This window comes from Zingiber officinale, chromosome 2B, assembly GCF_018446385.1.
Source record: "Zingiber officinale cultivar Zhangliang chromosome 2B, Zo_v1.1, whole genome shotgun sequence".
Taxonomy (NCBI): domain Eukaryota; kingdom Viridiplantae; phylum Streptophyta; class Magnoliopsida; order Zingiberales; family Zingiberaceae; genus Zingiber; species Zingiber officinale.
Genome location: NC_055989.1, coordinates 73,320,534 through 73,335,988, shown reverse-complemented (window position 1 = coordinate 73,335,988; position 15,455 = coordinate 73,320,534). Strand labels below are relative to the sequence as shown.

General features: G+C 38.4%; 1 protein-coding gene and 1 long non-coding RNA gene across 2 annotated transcripts; both read right to left on the bottom strand.

Annotated features, from left to right (window-relative positions):
- Positions 1 to 239: 239 nt before the first annotated feature.
- On the bottom strand, positions 240 to 3,392 carry LOC122045879 (disease resistance protein Pik-2-like). The gene has a single exon (XM_042606285.1). The coding sequence runs from the start codon at positions 3,254 to 3,256 to the stop codon at positions 404 to 406; it is 2,853 nt and encodes a 950-aa protein (XP_042462219.1). The 5' UTR covers positions 3,257 to 3,392; the 3' UTR covers positions 240 to 403.
- A 2,327-nt stretch (positions 3,393 to 5,719) lies between these two features.
- On the bottom strand, positions 5,720 to 6,287 carry LOC122049189. The gene is made up of 3 exons (XR_006130870.1): positions 6,224 to 6,287; positions 6,038 to 6,134; positions 5,720 to 5,931 (listed from the first exon to the last, which is right to left on the bottom strand). It is a non-coding gene; the product is annotated as an uncharacterized LOC122049189 (long non-coding RNA).
- Positions 6,288 to 15,455: the final 9,168 nt, after the last annotated feature.

The following is a 15,455-nucleotide window of genomic DNA, read 5'->3' as shown; positions in this document are numbered from 1 at the left end:
TTCATTTGAGAGATGGCTGGAGAATGTTCACACTTCAATTTACACATACTACTTGCCTAATTCAAGAACAATATGGCACATATCAGTTGTATAGAACATTGATATTCTCCTAAATTTTCATATTATATTGGTTTCATATAGTCACTCTTATTTTGAATAGCAATATTTGAAGATTACATTACATACTGCTTCCGAAATACCAAGGCATAGTGGAAGAGAAAGAGATTGACAAAGGATAATTTGAATAGCCAAATAAGTTTGAGAATTAAGCATAATAGAAAGAGATTAACAATGGATAAGTTGGAGAGAAGAACTAGAATACACACCACACCAGATGTTTTATTAATTTCATCTCTGCATTGACTGCAAGCTTTGCTGAGTCAAATCATAAGCCTTAAGCATGCTAATGTAGTGTTGCAAAACATTTGGGACGATTTGAATGGTTTGCTGCAATATTTTTTACCATCTCTATTACATCTTCATCCCTAGTTTTAATGTGAACCTCCCTTAGCCCATGCAGATGTTTTATGCCATTGACGCTGCTACCTCCCGTGCCAAAATATATTTTAAGGATTTCGAGGCTTCGGACTGCACCTACTTTGAAACTCACATTGTACCCACTAATTTCCAGGAACTTAAGTTGTGTGAACCCTCCCTGATCGAAGACCAAATCATGATGGACGAATGACCTATATTCTAGTATCAGGTTGACCAAAGCGGGGAGATTTCTCAAGACTTGTAGATCCTCGAGCTGCAGTTGTGTGTATTCCAGATATATCTTGACAACATGATTCAGATATGCAAACCAAGGAGGCAATTTGCCAAGTTCGTAACATATCTGGAGCTTGCAGAGCAGAAATGGCGGAGAAGCTACCTCATCGAGTGCCGTTTTCAGACTGCTGTTTGGCCAACTGAAAATTTTTAGAGATCGAAGGCTGCCATTGAGCTTCGAGAGCAGGGCGCTGATCTCCTCCAGCATTCTGAGTGATAGATCATCACGATGACTAAAACCGATGCCAAGCTTCTGGAGGTTAACGAGCTCACCAATCTCCTGTAGCAACTGCACACTATCAGCACGTACTATTCCAAACACGACAAGTCTATTCAACTTTCCTATTCTTTCCGGGACCTTCAAATATTTACTAGCAAGCAGGTAGACCAGTTTTTGGAGTTTGACGATGGTTTTGGGTAGTTCATCAATATGAGTTCCTCTTATATCCAAAAACTCTAGATTTTGCAAATCTCCTATTGAATCTGGCAACACTGATATATTACAGTCTCTTAGAGACAAGTACTTCAAAAGAAACAACTTGGAAAAGCTCTTGGGGTGGAGATAAAGCAAGGCCCTACATCCTTCCAGGTCAATTGCCCTCAACTGCCTCTGCTTTCTATAATCCTTTAGTGGTGGTACATCCTCAGCAAATGCAAATGCAGTGAAGGATCGGAGGTGGGACAGATCAGTGTCAGCCACTAGTCCACTGCTTCCTCCATGCCACGACAAGCGTCTTATCTCCTGGTGTTGCTGTGGAATCGTGGGGTGCTCCTTCAGTAGCACCGCAAAGTTCTCCTTCCTCGATATCGAGAGTATGACATCAAGCATCATGTCATGGACGCGGCAGGATTTCACTGTCCCACTATCATCAAATTGCGATGGCTGCACCAAACTACGATTCACCAACTGGTTGAAGTTGCGCTCGGCGACTTTCTCAGCGGGCAAGTCGCCTACGCCACTCACAATCCCTTCAGCAATCCACCGTCTCATCAGGCGCTTCCGGTGAATCTCAAAATCCTCAGGGAAGATGCCTAAGAATAAGAAGCAAGGCTTGAGATGGCAAGGCAAGTCATTGTAACTCAAAACTAGTATTTGATGGATCTTCAACAGCATATCGTTAGTTTCTATCTCCAAACGAAGGTTGTCGCGCAAGTCTTTCCATTCCTCAAGTTTTTTATCAGGCTTGGAAGCTAGAAGACCTCCAATCGTCACGATCGCAAGTGGCAGTCCATTGCACTTTTGCAAGATTTCTCTGCCAACATTTTCTAGCTCTGGAGGACAATTATAGTCTGGCGCTTCAAATACTCTTCTGCAGAATAACTCCCAAGATAGCTCAGGTGATAAAGGAGAGACTTTAAATATAAATCGATGATTACGAGAACAACTTATATTCGCCACTTCCTCAATGCGGGTGGTCACTATGACCCTACTTCCTTCTTTACCAGGTGGCAATGCGATGCTCAAGCCTTCCCATGCTTGAGTTCTCCAAACGTCATCAAAAACAAGCAAATACCTCTTTCCTTGGAGATGGTCTCTGACTGTCTTCACCAGTTGCGTCTCGTCCATCATGTTCAGAAGTTGCTCTGTGTTCAACCTGTCATCTTGGCACCCTAGAACATCCCGAATTTGTTGCTCGTTGACGGAGATTTGTCGAATAATCTTTTTGAGAAGCCCTTTGATGCTGTAATTTTGTGACACTGCGATCCAAGCTCGAGATTGGAAGTGGCCTCTGACGATAGTAGGATCGTCATATACTGTCATGGCTAAAGTTGTCTTTCCTAAACCACCGAAGCCGAAGAGAGAAATCACTGTGAGCTCGAGACGGTTCTTGTCCAACACCCACTCGATTAGCGTATGTCTGCTCTCGTTGATGCCCACGAGTTGAGCTTCCTCTACAAAATGGCCGATGATTCGTGGATCAGAATATGTGCTGGCCATTTCCAAGCTTGTGGCGGTGCCAGAGCTTGAAACTTCATTTGGGTGGGAATAGCGATCTTGCCTCTTTCTGACCTCTTCTACATGAACCTTAAATTTCTTGAGATCTGAAGCGATGTCATGACGAGCTTTCATTGATTTTATACTACGAAGGAAATGCTTGAAAAAACCTTTGACTCTGCGCTGGTCGTAGGGTATCGATCCGAGATGACATAAGAACTCATCGATCGAGTCTTCGGCATCGTAGGCCGCCTCCTTGACTTCTTGTACCCAGTTCTGCAGTTGATCATCCAGATTGTGCCGGGTTGACATGGCCGTCAAGAAAGAGGTCATGCTTCTGAGCTCAACGACTATGTATCGAACATCATCTTCGACTCCGGCCAGCAACGCAGCTTCTTCCACTAGCATCCTCTCTAGCTTTCCCGCTATGAACTGAAATGAGAAGCCCACAACCTTCATGGCTATCATCGTCTCCATGCTGCCTATCTCCGTCCGGCGGTGTTTAGGAAGAGCTGAGAACTCAGAAGTCAGATGTTTGATTGGGAACATGAATAGAACATTATGACAAAAGGCAATTCGTTAGTCCCAGCCCTCCGTAAATCACAGGGCTACTAGTCTGGATAATAACTAATGCATAGAAAAAGATAAGAACCTGACTACTAATTAAGATTTGATCCTCAAATCTTATTATGACAATACCTACTAATCAGTAGTCTATCCCCATAAACATAAACATGAATTGAATATGATGGATACGATGGAAACATTAAAAAAGCTAAAATTATTATGTTTGAATAAAGTGGCTTACAGCTGTAGCTCCAAGCATGTGCATGACTATTAGTACTTCTTTCGTTCTTTCAAATCTTCAAGCACTACTACTTCACAATATAATAGGATTCCATTTGACATTAAAATAGAATTTATTCATACAATTTATCTACGACATGATTAACATTACACATAATATAATGCTCCAAAATAGATCTGAAATTTGTGATTGGTGAAGTGACGTTGGAAGATAAAAAGAAGGTTTCTGCGAAGATAAATATTGAAAATTAAAAAGTAAAAAGTTAGACTACAATCTCTTTAAAAAACCTTGCAAGCCAGCTGCCGAAAGAGGGCAGCTTTTTCCACCTCCTCCACTATCTTCACCTCCCGGCTCCATCTATTTTTTTTACCTTTATACCCTTTTCTTCTTTCCTCATTCACGTGCTTTTTTAAGTTTGTTTCTGTTGTTTTTATTGATTTTTTTAATCAATTTTTTATCCATTTTTTTTTATCAATTTTATTCTTCTTGAATAATTTATTTTTTTATCATATGTTTATAATCTTTATTTATTGTTTAGTTATAGATTTTAAAAGTTATTATTTGTAAAAAAATTTAAAAGTATAAAAATTTCAAAAACAGTACAATGCAGACAATGGATGTAGGGTTGTAAACGAACCGAGTCGAGCCGAGCTTTGGAATGTTCAAGCTTGTTTGATAAGATAACCGAGTCGAGCTTAAAATGAACCAAGCTTTTGAAATGAGTGTTCAAGTTTGGCTTGGTTTATTTTTTATGAGCTTGAGCTTGTTTGAAACTTGACTTGAGCTTGGTTCGTTTAGATGTTATTAAGCTCTCAATTCAAGCTTGGCTTGAACTTGGCTTGGGCTTGGTTCGAGCTTGGCTTGACCTTGGTTTGAGTTTGGTTCATTTAGATGTTATCAAGATCTCAATTCAAGCTTGTTTGATTGTTTGAAACTTTTAATTGTTTGATTGGTTATTAAGATTGATAATTTAAATTTATTTATTTTATTTATTATTTATTTAGCATATTGAAAGAGTTTTATTAATAAATATGGTTCGTGAACATTATTCACGAACGTTGTTCACGAACGTTAACGAGCAGAACACATATGTGTTCAAGCTTGTTTGTTTAGCTTATTTCAAGTTTGTTTGTTTAATTAATCTTATGTATATTGAACGAACATAAACAAGCTCTTATCAAGCCGAACACCAAGCTTATTCACAAACGCTTGGTTCATTTACAGCCCTAAGTGGATGCATGATATTTCTGGTGTAATAGTGTCGATTCTCAGGTATACCTTTCTCCATATTCGTGGGACCGGTACTATGGGACGCGGATTTATATTTTAAAAGTATAAAAATATGGATCAAAATAAAAATTATATACATGAAACAAATAAAAATATTAACAATTAATAATAAACATATTTATAGTTTAAGAATAATTTTTATTTATTTTATTTAATTAATTTTATGCATTATTTCTCCTTCAATACTTATATATATTTTTATTTTATTTAATTTTTATTTAGTTTTATTTTTTAATTAATTTTATTTATTATTTTTAATTATATTGACTTTTTATTTATGGAATGCATCTTTATATTTGATAAACGGCCATGGATTGAAAGGCGCACTTTAAAATTATCGAAGATATATTTAACTTCCAAATATTTTTAAAGACGCGTGTATTATTTATTTTATCATTTTCGTCATCAATGATGTTATTTTGTAGAGAACAACATCGTATACTAGCGTATTTCAAAAGTTAGTAGTCTAGGGCTACGGTATCAGATATTAATTATTCGAATCTTAGTTATGGATTTTTTTAAATGGAAAGTGTAATCAAAAGATGTTAAATTTTTAAATTGGTCATCACACGCGTTTCTCGATTTACCCTGTAAAAAATTTTGTTAAAATAACACTATGATGATATTGATTTTTGATATCAATATATATATATTAATATATATATATATATATTAACTAGAATTAATTTTATGGATTACTTCTTCATAATATATATACGCTCCCGTGCGCGTTTTTTTTTTTTTTTTTTTTTTTTTTTTAAATCCAAGATTTTTTCATCGACACGTCTTCTCTCCTCGCTCGCATCGGCGTTCCTCGCCGTTCCTAGCCAGTGACACCGTGTTCCTTTCCTCGGCTTTCCTCGCTCGCCTCGGTGTTCCTCGGCGTTCCTCTCCCGCGACACCGTGCTCCTCGCCTCGGTATTCCTCGGCCTTCCTCGCTCAGTCGCTTGCCTCGGTGTTCCGAGTAGGATCTCCCTTGAAGAACATAGCAGCCATCTGAAGAAGCTTCGATTTGCTATGTGGAAGCCAACTTCAGTTACAGATATCGAATCGCCACCCTCCAAGCGAAAAAGATTTACCAGTATCTCGGCTCTTCCTTTAGAGAAGTATTTGCAGGTAAATGCACCTTCAAAAATAACATGACAGCCAAGTTTAAGGACGCAATTAATTATTACATATATTCATAACCATTCTAGTTTGTGACAAGTCCACATAAGATAACTATAACTTACCTGGTTAGCAAGGGGAAGAATAGACTGGAAAAGATGATCATCGATTAACACAGTCAATGAAGGCATCTGACTCATAATGCCCGGGTCGACACTCATGCTGTTTAAAGAGGAAGTTTCCTTTCAAATTCTGTACTAAAAAAACTCAACCGAAGGATGCGACTTGAGAAACTTAAAAGTAGATCATACCTAGTTAAAATGTTGGTTATGTTTTCTCTGGTGCAATAGAATAGGTTGATGTTATCTTGAACCTGAAATGTATCAGAGAAACAAAATGTTTTCAGAAAGTTGATCATTGTCTCCTTTAGAAGTATTTGAGGAGTCCACAAATTAATAGGAGCACGGCGTCGCAGGAGAGGAACGCCGAGGAACACCGAGACGAGCGAGGAAAGCCGAGGAAAGGAACACAGCGTCACTGGCTAGGAACTCCGAGGAACTGCGAGGCGAGTGAGGAGAGAAGACGTGTCGATGAGAAAATCTTGGATTAAAAAAAAAAAAAAAAAAAAAAAAGACGCACACGGGAGCGTACAAGAAGATGCGCACAATATCAAGACTCTCTATATATATATATACAGAAATGATATGCTGCGGACAAAGTCGAGCGGACCGCTGTGTACATGCCTTCCTGATCGGTCACCAGACCGATCAGGGAACCGATCATTTTCTGATCGGTCTACAAACCGATCAGGAGGTTCCCTGATCGGACTGGTGACCGATCAGGAAGGTAAGTCCGCAGCTGTTCGCACGACTTTGTCCGCAGTATATATATATATATATATATATATATATATATATATATATTGTGGTCCATTCTTATTATGTGAAGTGCGGATCAGAAGATTTAAGCTCGTGTTAGAGGAGATAGGAGAACAAATTTATAAAACTTAAATAAAAATTTAAAAATATATAAGTATTTATGAAAAAAAAAAAATAAACAATATTAATTTAAAAATAAAGCTAAATAAAAATTAAATAGAATTTAAAAATAATAAACAAAATTAAATAAAAAATAAAACTAAATAAAAATTAAATTATATATATATATATATTTTATCAAGAAATAATACATAAAATTAATTAAAAATAAAACAAATAAAAATAAAATAAAATAAAATAAGGATAGAGATGATATTTGCCCGCAAGAGAGGGGAAATGGGAGGAGTGCGGTGTCAGGGAGGTAGGTTCTCCGGATCACTTTTTATGGTTTAGGAGATGTGTCACTCTTATTTACGGCTGGATCGTGGTCGTGATCCGGCCACGTCCTTTCTGGATTCACCGTCCCTATCAAATTATAGTTTTAGTTCAAATATGGCAGCAGCGGAACTAGGAGCAAGATGGATGCGACAGTTAGACCAGAGGCGCAGCGGAACTAGGAGCAAGATGGATGCGACAGTTAGACCCGGTGGCGGTGGCCAAATATGGCAGCAGCTTCGGATGACAACACACGGAGGACAATTAAAGATAAAAGCCATAATAGTTGAAAATTAGATTTTCTATTTATTGCTTTTATATTGTGCTGTGTGTGCATGTTAGTTTACAAGTTTAGTAGGCTAGCATAGTTAAAATTCCTCATTTATAAATAACTAAGTGGGAGAGGGATTTTTAAGTAAATCCCATGGTCTCCATTACTGGTTTGTAAGTGATGCAAACAAGCTTGCGCGTTGGCTCTGAGTGCCTTCCTCCATAACGGATGAGCTTGTTTGCGGATCACTAGAACAGACTTCCATTTTTGGATGACTATAGGAAGTTAATTAAGAGCGTGTGATCTTCCCCAACGGAAGGGACATAATCTTATTAATGGACTTAGTGTCAAGTAATGGTGTACACTTAGACACATCTAATAGTATCCTCCCAAACGGAGTCACTGCTATTATTTGTATGACCAAATAATACCAACTATTAATTTTATTTGTCAAAAAGTTAGGTTGACAAGATAATAAAATTAATGGGTTAAAACTCTCCTTTTACAAATGTTGAATTTGTATACGTCCACACTAACGTGGCATACAAAATTCACGGTGTTTTAAGGTGTTGGTTAATTTAAAATAGTATTGTTTGAGGAATCAATATTATTCTAAATTTAGAGTTCTGACCAAAAGTTATTTGTGATTCTTAGGATGTCTTTCAACCCACTGTCCATCATACTTCAACAAAATAGACTTACTGGACCTAACTACATAGATTGGAAAAGAAACCTGGACATTGTTCTTACTGCTGAAAGCTATAAATTTGTACTGACTGAGCATTGCCCTGATGCACCTACTGGTGAATCTACCCAAGAGGAGATTGAATATCATAGGAAATGGGTAAAAGCAGATGAGATGGCACGGTGTTACATTTTGGCTTCAATGTCAAATGTATTGCAACATCAAGATTTACCAACAGCCTATGATATCATGAACAATCTCAAGGAACTCTTTGGTCATCGGGATAGGGCTCTAGGCAAGAAGCCATGAGAAAGATAATGACACCACCATGCAAGAGGGTACTCTGTAGGGATCATATCCTAAAGATGATGGCTTATCCGAACGAAATCTGATCCTTGGAGGAGAAATTGATGGAGAAACCAGATCGATATGATCCTCCAAACCCTACCTAGAAGTTTTGAGCAGCGACTGAACTATAATATGAATAAAAGGATTTATTCATTAGGGGAACTACTGACATAACTGCAGCAGAAGGGTTATTTCGTCACAATGCTCAAATTCACTATCTCGAAAATGGTTCTACTTCTAAACCGAAAGGAAAGAAGAAGAAGAAATGTCTGTTCAGGAAAGAAAGTGAATAAATCTCGGAGTACGGGATTTAAAGTCGGAATGAAGAAGCCGAAAGGCAAGTGCTTCATCTGCAAGCAGGTGGACATTGGGTGGATGTCCTCGTAAGAACCAAAACAAAGGTATATCTCATACTCTAGTTGTTGAAACATGTTTAGCGGTGTTATCTACCAAGACTGGTGTGTAGATACAGGAGCCATCGATCATGTCTGCAATTCCTTGCAGGGGTTCCAGAAACCCGACGACTATCTGAAGGGGAGATTACTGTCACATGGGCAATGCTACTAAGGTGGCAACTGCAGTGGGAGACGCCTACTTGTCTTTTAGTAGAAATAGAAATTTGATTTTAAGAAATTGTCTTTATGTACCAGCTTTTAGAAAGAATTTAATTTCAGTTTCTAAACTGCTTTTAGATGGATATTCAGTTTCTTTGAATGATGTAGTTATTAAAAGAAATAAAGTGATTATTTGTTCGTGCATTAGTTGGCAATTTGTATATTTTAAATCCAATTTCTTCCACAAAGCAAAACATGGAAATTTATAACTCATCTTCTAATTCTAATAAGAGAAAAGAACCTTGAAATGAACCAAGCATATCTTTGGCATCTAAGACTTGGTCATATTAATTTAAGTAGGATTCAGAGGCTTATAGCCGATGGACTTTTGAGTTCATTAGAGTTGGAAAATTTTCCAACTTGTGAATCTTGCTTAGAAGGTAAAATGACCAAGAGGCCGTTCAAGGCCAAGGGGTATAGAGCCAAAGAAGTGTTAGAGTTGGTTCACTCTGATTTGTGTGGTCCTATGTCTGTCCAGGCAAGAGGAGGTTTTGAATATTTTGTCTCTTTCATAGACGATTATTCAAGATATGGATACATTTACCTAATGCGCCGCAAGTCCGAATGCTTTGACAAGTTCAAAGAATACAAGGCTGATGGAGAAACGATTAGGTAAAAGTATCAAGACACTACGATCTGATCGTGGTGGCGAATACCTCTTAGGAGAGTTTAGGAATTACTTATCGAGGTCGGGATTCAATCCCAATTGTCGCACTGAACACCCCAACAGAATGGTGTAGCGAGCGAAGGAATATGACTCTTATGGAGATGGTTAGATCGATGATGAGTTATTCAGAATTACCAAATTGCTTTGGGGATATGCTCGAAACAGCAGTATACGTTCTCAACTTAGTACCTTCTAAATCGTTTCTTCTACTCCCATAGAATTGTGGAATGGGCGAAACCCGCCTAAGACATATTCGGATTTGGGGTAGTCCAAACATGTCTTTGAAACTAGATCTTGATAAGTTAGAATCTCGTAAGTTCGCGTGTTTGTAGGATATCCCAAAGGAACGAAAGGTGGTTTATTTTATAGTCCTAAAGACCGTAAGGTCATTGTTAGCACCAATGCCCGCTTTTTAGAAGAAGACTATATAATGGATCACAAGCCCAAGAGTAAAGTCGTTTTAGAAGAACTTAGAGAGGACATGTCTACTTCAGTACCAACAGGACAAGATGAAGTACCACAAGAGACTACAACACGTGTCACACATGATACACAACCACGGACAGGTGTCTCGTCAGAGTGGGAGGGTTGTGAGAAACTGAGAGATTCATGTTTTTGGGAGAGTCTTGGACTTGATCCGGGTAAACATGCGATCCCGATCATATGATGAAGCACTCCAAGATATCGATCTTGGCAAAAGGCGATGAATTCAAATAGAGTCTATGTACTCTAATAAGGTCCGGAGCTTGTAGAACCACCGATGGTGTAAAAGTCATTGGATGCAAGTGGATCTACAAAAGGAAAAGAGGGATGGAAGGTAGAAACCTTCAGAGCTAGGCTTGTTGCGAAAGGGTACACTCAAAAAGAGGGAATCGATTATGAGGAGACCTTTTCACCGGTAGCCATGCTTAAGTCTATCCGGATACTCTTATCCATTGCTGCTCATATGGATTATGAGATTTGGCAAATGGATGTCAAGACAGCTTTCCTTAATGGAAGTCTTGAAGAAAACATCCATATGAAGCAACCAGAAGGGTTCATTGAAAAAGGCAAAGAGCATCTAGTGTGCAAGCTCAATCGGTCCATTTATGGACTGAAGCAAGCTTCAAGGTCTTGGAACATCCGGTTTAATGAAGTAATCCAGTCGTATGGATTTATTCAAAGTCCGGATGAGTCTTGTGTATATAAGAAGTGTAACGGAAACGTGGTGGTATTTCTTGTACTATATGTAGATGATATTTTGTTAATTGGCAACAATGTCAAGGTATTATCAGACGTAAGGGTATGGTTGTCCAAACAATTTGATATGAAGGACTTAGGAGAATGTGCACACATTCTTGGGATCAAAGTTATAAGGGATCGCAAGAAAAGAATGTTGTGTCTATCCCAAGCTTCATATATAGATACAATCCTTGCTCGTTTTAGCATGCAGGATTCCAAGAAAGGTTTCTTACCTTTTAGGCATGGAGTAGCTCTATCTAAAGAGATGTCTCCGAAGACATCAAAGGAGATAGAGGACATGAAAGCAGTTCCTTATGCTTCGGCTGTAGGAAGCCTAATGTATGCAATGCTATGTACGAGACCTGATATCTGTTTTGCCGTGGGCATGGTTAGCAGATATCAGAGTAACCCTGGACAAGGACATTGGACTGCGGTAAAGCATATATTAAAGTACCTGAGAAGAACTAGAGATTATATGCTAGTTACCAAGAAGACGATTTGCTCCCTGTGGGTTACACGGATTCAGATTTCCAATCAGATAGGGACAACAGTAAGTCTACATCAGGCTATGTGTTTACTTTAGGAGGTGGAGCCATTTCATGGAGGAGTGTTAAGCAGAAATACGTTTCGGACTCAACCATGGAAGCTGAGTATGTAGCAGCCTCTGAGGCAGCTAAAGAAGCAGTATGGCTCAGGAACTTTCTAATGGATTTAGATGTGATTCCTGGTTTGCCCAAAATCATCACAATTTATTGTGATAATAGTGGTGCAGTTGCAAACTCGAAGGAACCACGAGCTCATAAGGCAAGTAAACATATAGAGCGCAAGTACCATCTGATACGAGATATCGTGAAGCGAGGAGAAGTTGTCATCACCAAGATTGCATCAGCAGATAACCTGGCAGATCCTTTCACTAAGGCCCTTCCGGCGAAAGCTTTTGATCGACATGTGGAGGGAATGAGAATCAGATGTATGGTAGAAGATATGGCAGCTTAGTCATTAGTATAAGTGGGAGATTGTTGGAGTGTATACTGAAAGCCTAAGCTTTGTAAACATTCATTATGAATAAAGAATCACATTTGGTCTAATTATCTACATTTGTTCATTTAATTTATATTGTAGATAACATAGTATGTGGTGTCACATACAGAAGATGATGTTATCAGTACCTTATAAATTATAAACAGTACCACCAGAATGGAAAGGAACAAACCATTAGAAGGTCGTAGTGTAATTAGGTATTAGTTTATCTTAACTATATAATTACACTAGTACACTCAGAGTGTATTGAGTAGGATCATTTGAGGTCGTTCCTTTTATACTGACTTTATAAAGGAACAAAGACCTCATTTATTATGGAAGTGTGTGCTCTTAATCCTAATATAATAACAAGCACATATATTTGATATTTATTTCTTTAATTTATCAATGGGTGAGATTTAGTTCGATGAATCAATAAGCCCGATAAATTGGGAAATGATATCACTTATAGTGTGTGTTGTTGATTATAGAAGGAAACTGTGTCCTAGAGATACTAGGTTGATAATGTCCCCAAGAGGAGCTCATAAGGATTGTCATGTTAAACCCTGCAGGTGGACTTAGTCCGACATGACAATAAGGTTGAGTGGTACTACTCTTGGACTTAGACATTAATTAAATGAGTTGTCAGTAACTCACTTAATTAGTGGACATTCGATATCTTAAACACAGGGAGACTAACACACTCATAATAAGAAGGAGCCCAAAAATGTAATTTGGGATTGGTGCGGTAGTTCAATGATAGTTCTCTAGTGGAATGAATTATCATTGATAAAATTAAGTTGTGTGTTCGGGCGAACACGGATGCTTAATTTTATCGGGAGACCAAAACCAATTCCTCCTCTCGGTCCCTATCGTAGCCTCTTATTTGTAGAGTTCTATACCCACCTATACCCACCTTCTATACCCACTAATGGGGCCGGCCAAGCTAGCTTGGGAACAAGCTAGGGCCGGCCTAGGTCTAGCTTGAACCCAAGCTAGTAGGGCCGCCAAATAAAATTAAAAAGAAATTTAATTTTAATTTTATTATTATGTGGAAGATATATTTTAAAGAGAATTAAAATTAAAATATCTCTCTTGTAAAAGATCTAAAAGATTAAAGAAAGAGATTAGATCTCTTTCCTTATTTGTAGATTGAGAGATGTTTTATTTTTCTTTAAAATTATTCACATGTTGATAAAATTAAAATTATAAAAATTTCCTTTATCAACCATGAAGAGATTTTAAAGAGAAATTTTATTTTAAAATTTCGGAAACAAATTAGGAAGTTTTAATTGTTGATTAAAACTTGTCCTCTTTGTTTTCCAATGTTGTGGCCGACCACTTGAAATTAATTGGGAAATTTTATTTTATTTCTCTCAATTAAATCATGTCAAGGAAATTAAGGAAAATTTATTGTAATTAAATTTCCTAATTTGCCTAGGCCAAGGAATATAAAAGAAGGGGTGAGGTGCCTTCACAAGAGACAACATCTATTATTCCTCTCCTCTCTTGTTCCTTGGTGTGGCCATCCTCTCCTCTCTTCCTCTTATGGTGGCCGAACCTCTCCCTTCCTTGGAGCTCTTGTGGTGGCGGATACTACTTGGAGAAGAAGAAGAAGAAGGAGAAAGCTAGTATCTCTTGGAGCTTGGTTAGTATTTTGGTTTTCTCCTTGGTGAAGCTTTTCTTTGGGGCGAACCTTGCTTGGAGGAGAAGAAGGTGGTTGGTGGTTTCTCATCTCGAGATCGTTGCCCACACAACGTCCGAGGTTAGAAGAGGAATACGGTAGAAGATCAAGAGGTTTTTCTACAAGGTATAACTAGTAATTTCTATTTCCGCATCATGCTAGTTATTTATGGAAATAATATCAAATACAAGAGGCTTACGTTCTAGAATTTCGAATATGTTTTTCGAAGTTGTGCTCTTTTGTTGTTTCTTTTCCTTGTGATTTGATTGTTCTCTTTGGTTAACCTAAAGTTATTTTAGGAAATTAAATATTAGCTTTCTATTAAAGGTTTTGTCTAGTCGGTGGTGGTTGCTCCCATATCCAAGAAGGTCATGTGCCTCGCCACGTCAGTACTGGGAACCTTTTATGGAAATTAATATTTAATGGAATTAATAACTTAAGGAGACTTGGGTCGAACGTGTTAAGTTCCGCAGGAGATCCAAGTCAAAACCTAAAAGAACAAATAGATTAAGTTTTGGATCAAACGTGTTAAGTTCCGCAGGCGATCCAAAATTTAATTTAAAAGAACACATGGTAGCTAGGAAAAGGTTCAGACCTTTGTACAAAATTTTTGTACAGTGGAACCAATAGATTTTCCGAGTAGCAACCAACAAATACGACCGTAAATAAGAGTGGCACATCTCTGAACCATAAAAAAATAGTCCAAGAAATCTGTGCTCGGAATCGAGGGAGCAATTTACCTACCGGAAATGGCTGTCAGAAATTCAATGAATTGTTGTGGCAAAAGGCGAATACGCTCGCCCCAAGCGCCCCCGCCAATCCGTCTCAGGGTCAACTCGGAGGAGGTAAATCTCGGGCGACTACTAGCCTTTGGAATAGTGACTAACACATAAGAGAGGTATTTACCTCGATTTTACTGAGATTCGAACACTAAACCTTATTATGACTGTTGGTAGTTTTGAGAGCATGAAAACTAAAACGAAGCAATTAAAATAATAATGCGGAAACCATAAACACTCACATTGATCTCCCGAAGAACCGCAACCGAAGACGCCGGTCGATGAAGAAATTGCTGTTGTCGGAAGCACGATCACGGAGCAACCGGAAAGAGCTTCAATATTCACGAACCAAATCCCACACTGGATGTTCTTCCTTTGCTCGACCAAATCACCTCACAGCTCTCTTCTCTGATCACCTTCACAATCCCTCTGCTCACCTCGATCGCACACACTCTTCCAATTGCTGTGGACGCCACCATTTATATCAAGCAAGACATCGGTTACCAACCGATGCCTTGATGACAACTTTAAATGGAGGAAGATGAAGGATCGGCACCCCTTCATCTTCCCGACGTTGCAACTGATGCAACGTCTAACATCTCCCACTCGTCCAAGTCAATCCATATGGTCACATAGACCATGTTAGTCACATAGACTACAAGGTGATCAAGTCACGAAGACCGGAGCGAAATTAGTCACAAAGACCAAATAAGTCATGAAGACTTTGTGAGGATTAAGTCACGAAGACCAGAGTAAAATTTAGTCACAAAGACCAAATAAGTCACGAAGACTTTGTGAGGATCAAGTCACGAAGACCAGAGCAAAATTTAGTCACAAAGACCAAATAAGTCACACAGACTTTATGAGAATCTAGTCACAAAGACCAGATCAGAACATCCATTCCATACATTAGGGAAAATGGTTCGTGCGACAGCAAGCAC

Bases quoted from the DNA above. Each gene is read 5' to 3' on its own strand.
- LOC122045879 (XM_042606285.1), bottom strand. From the start codon at position 3,256: ATGTTCCCAATCAAACATCTGACTTCTGAGTTCTCAGCTCTTCCTAAA.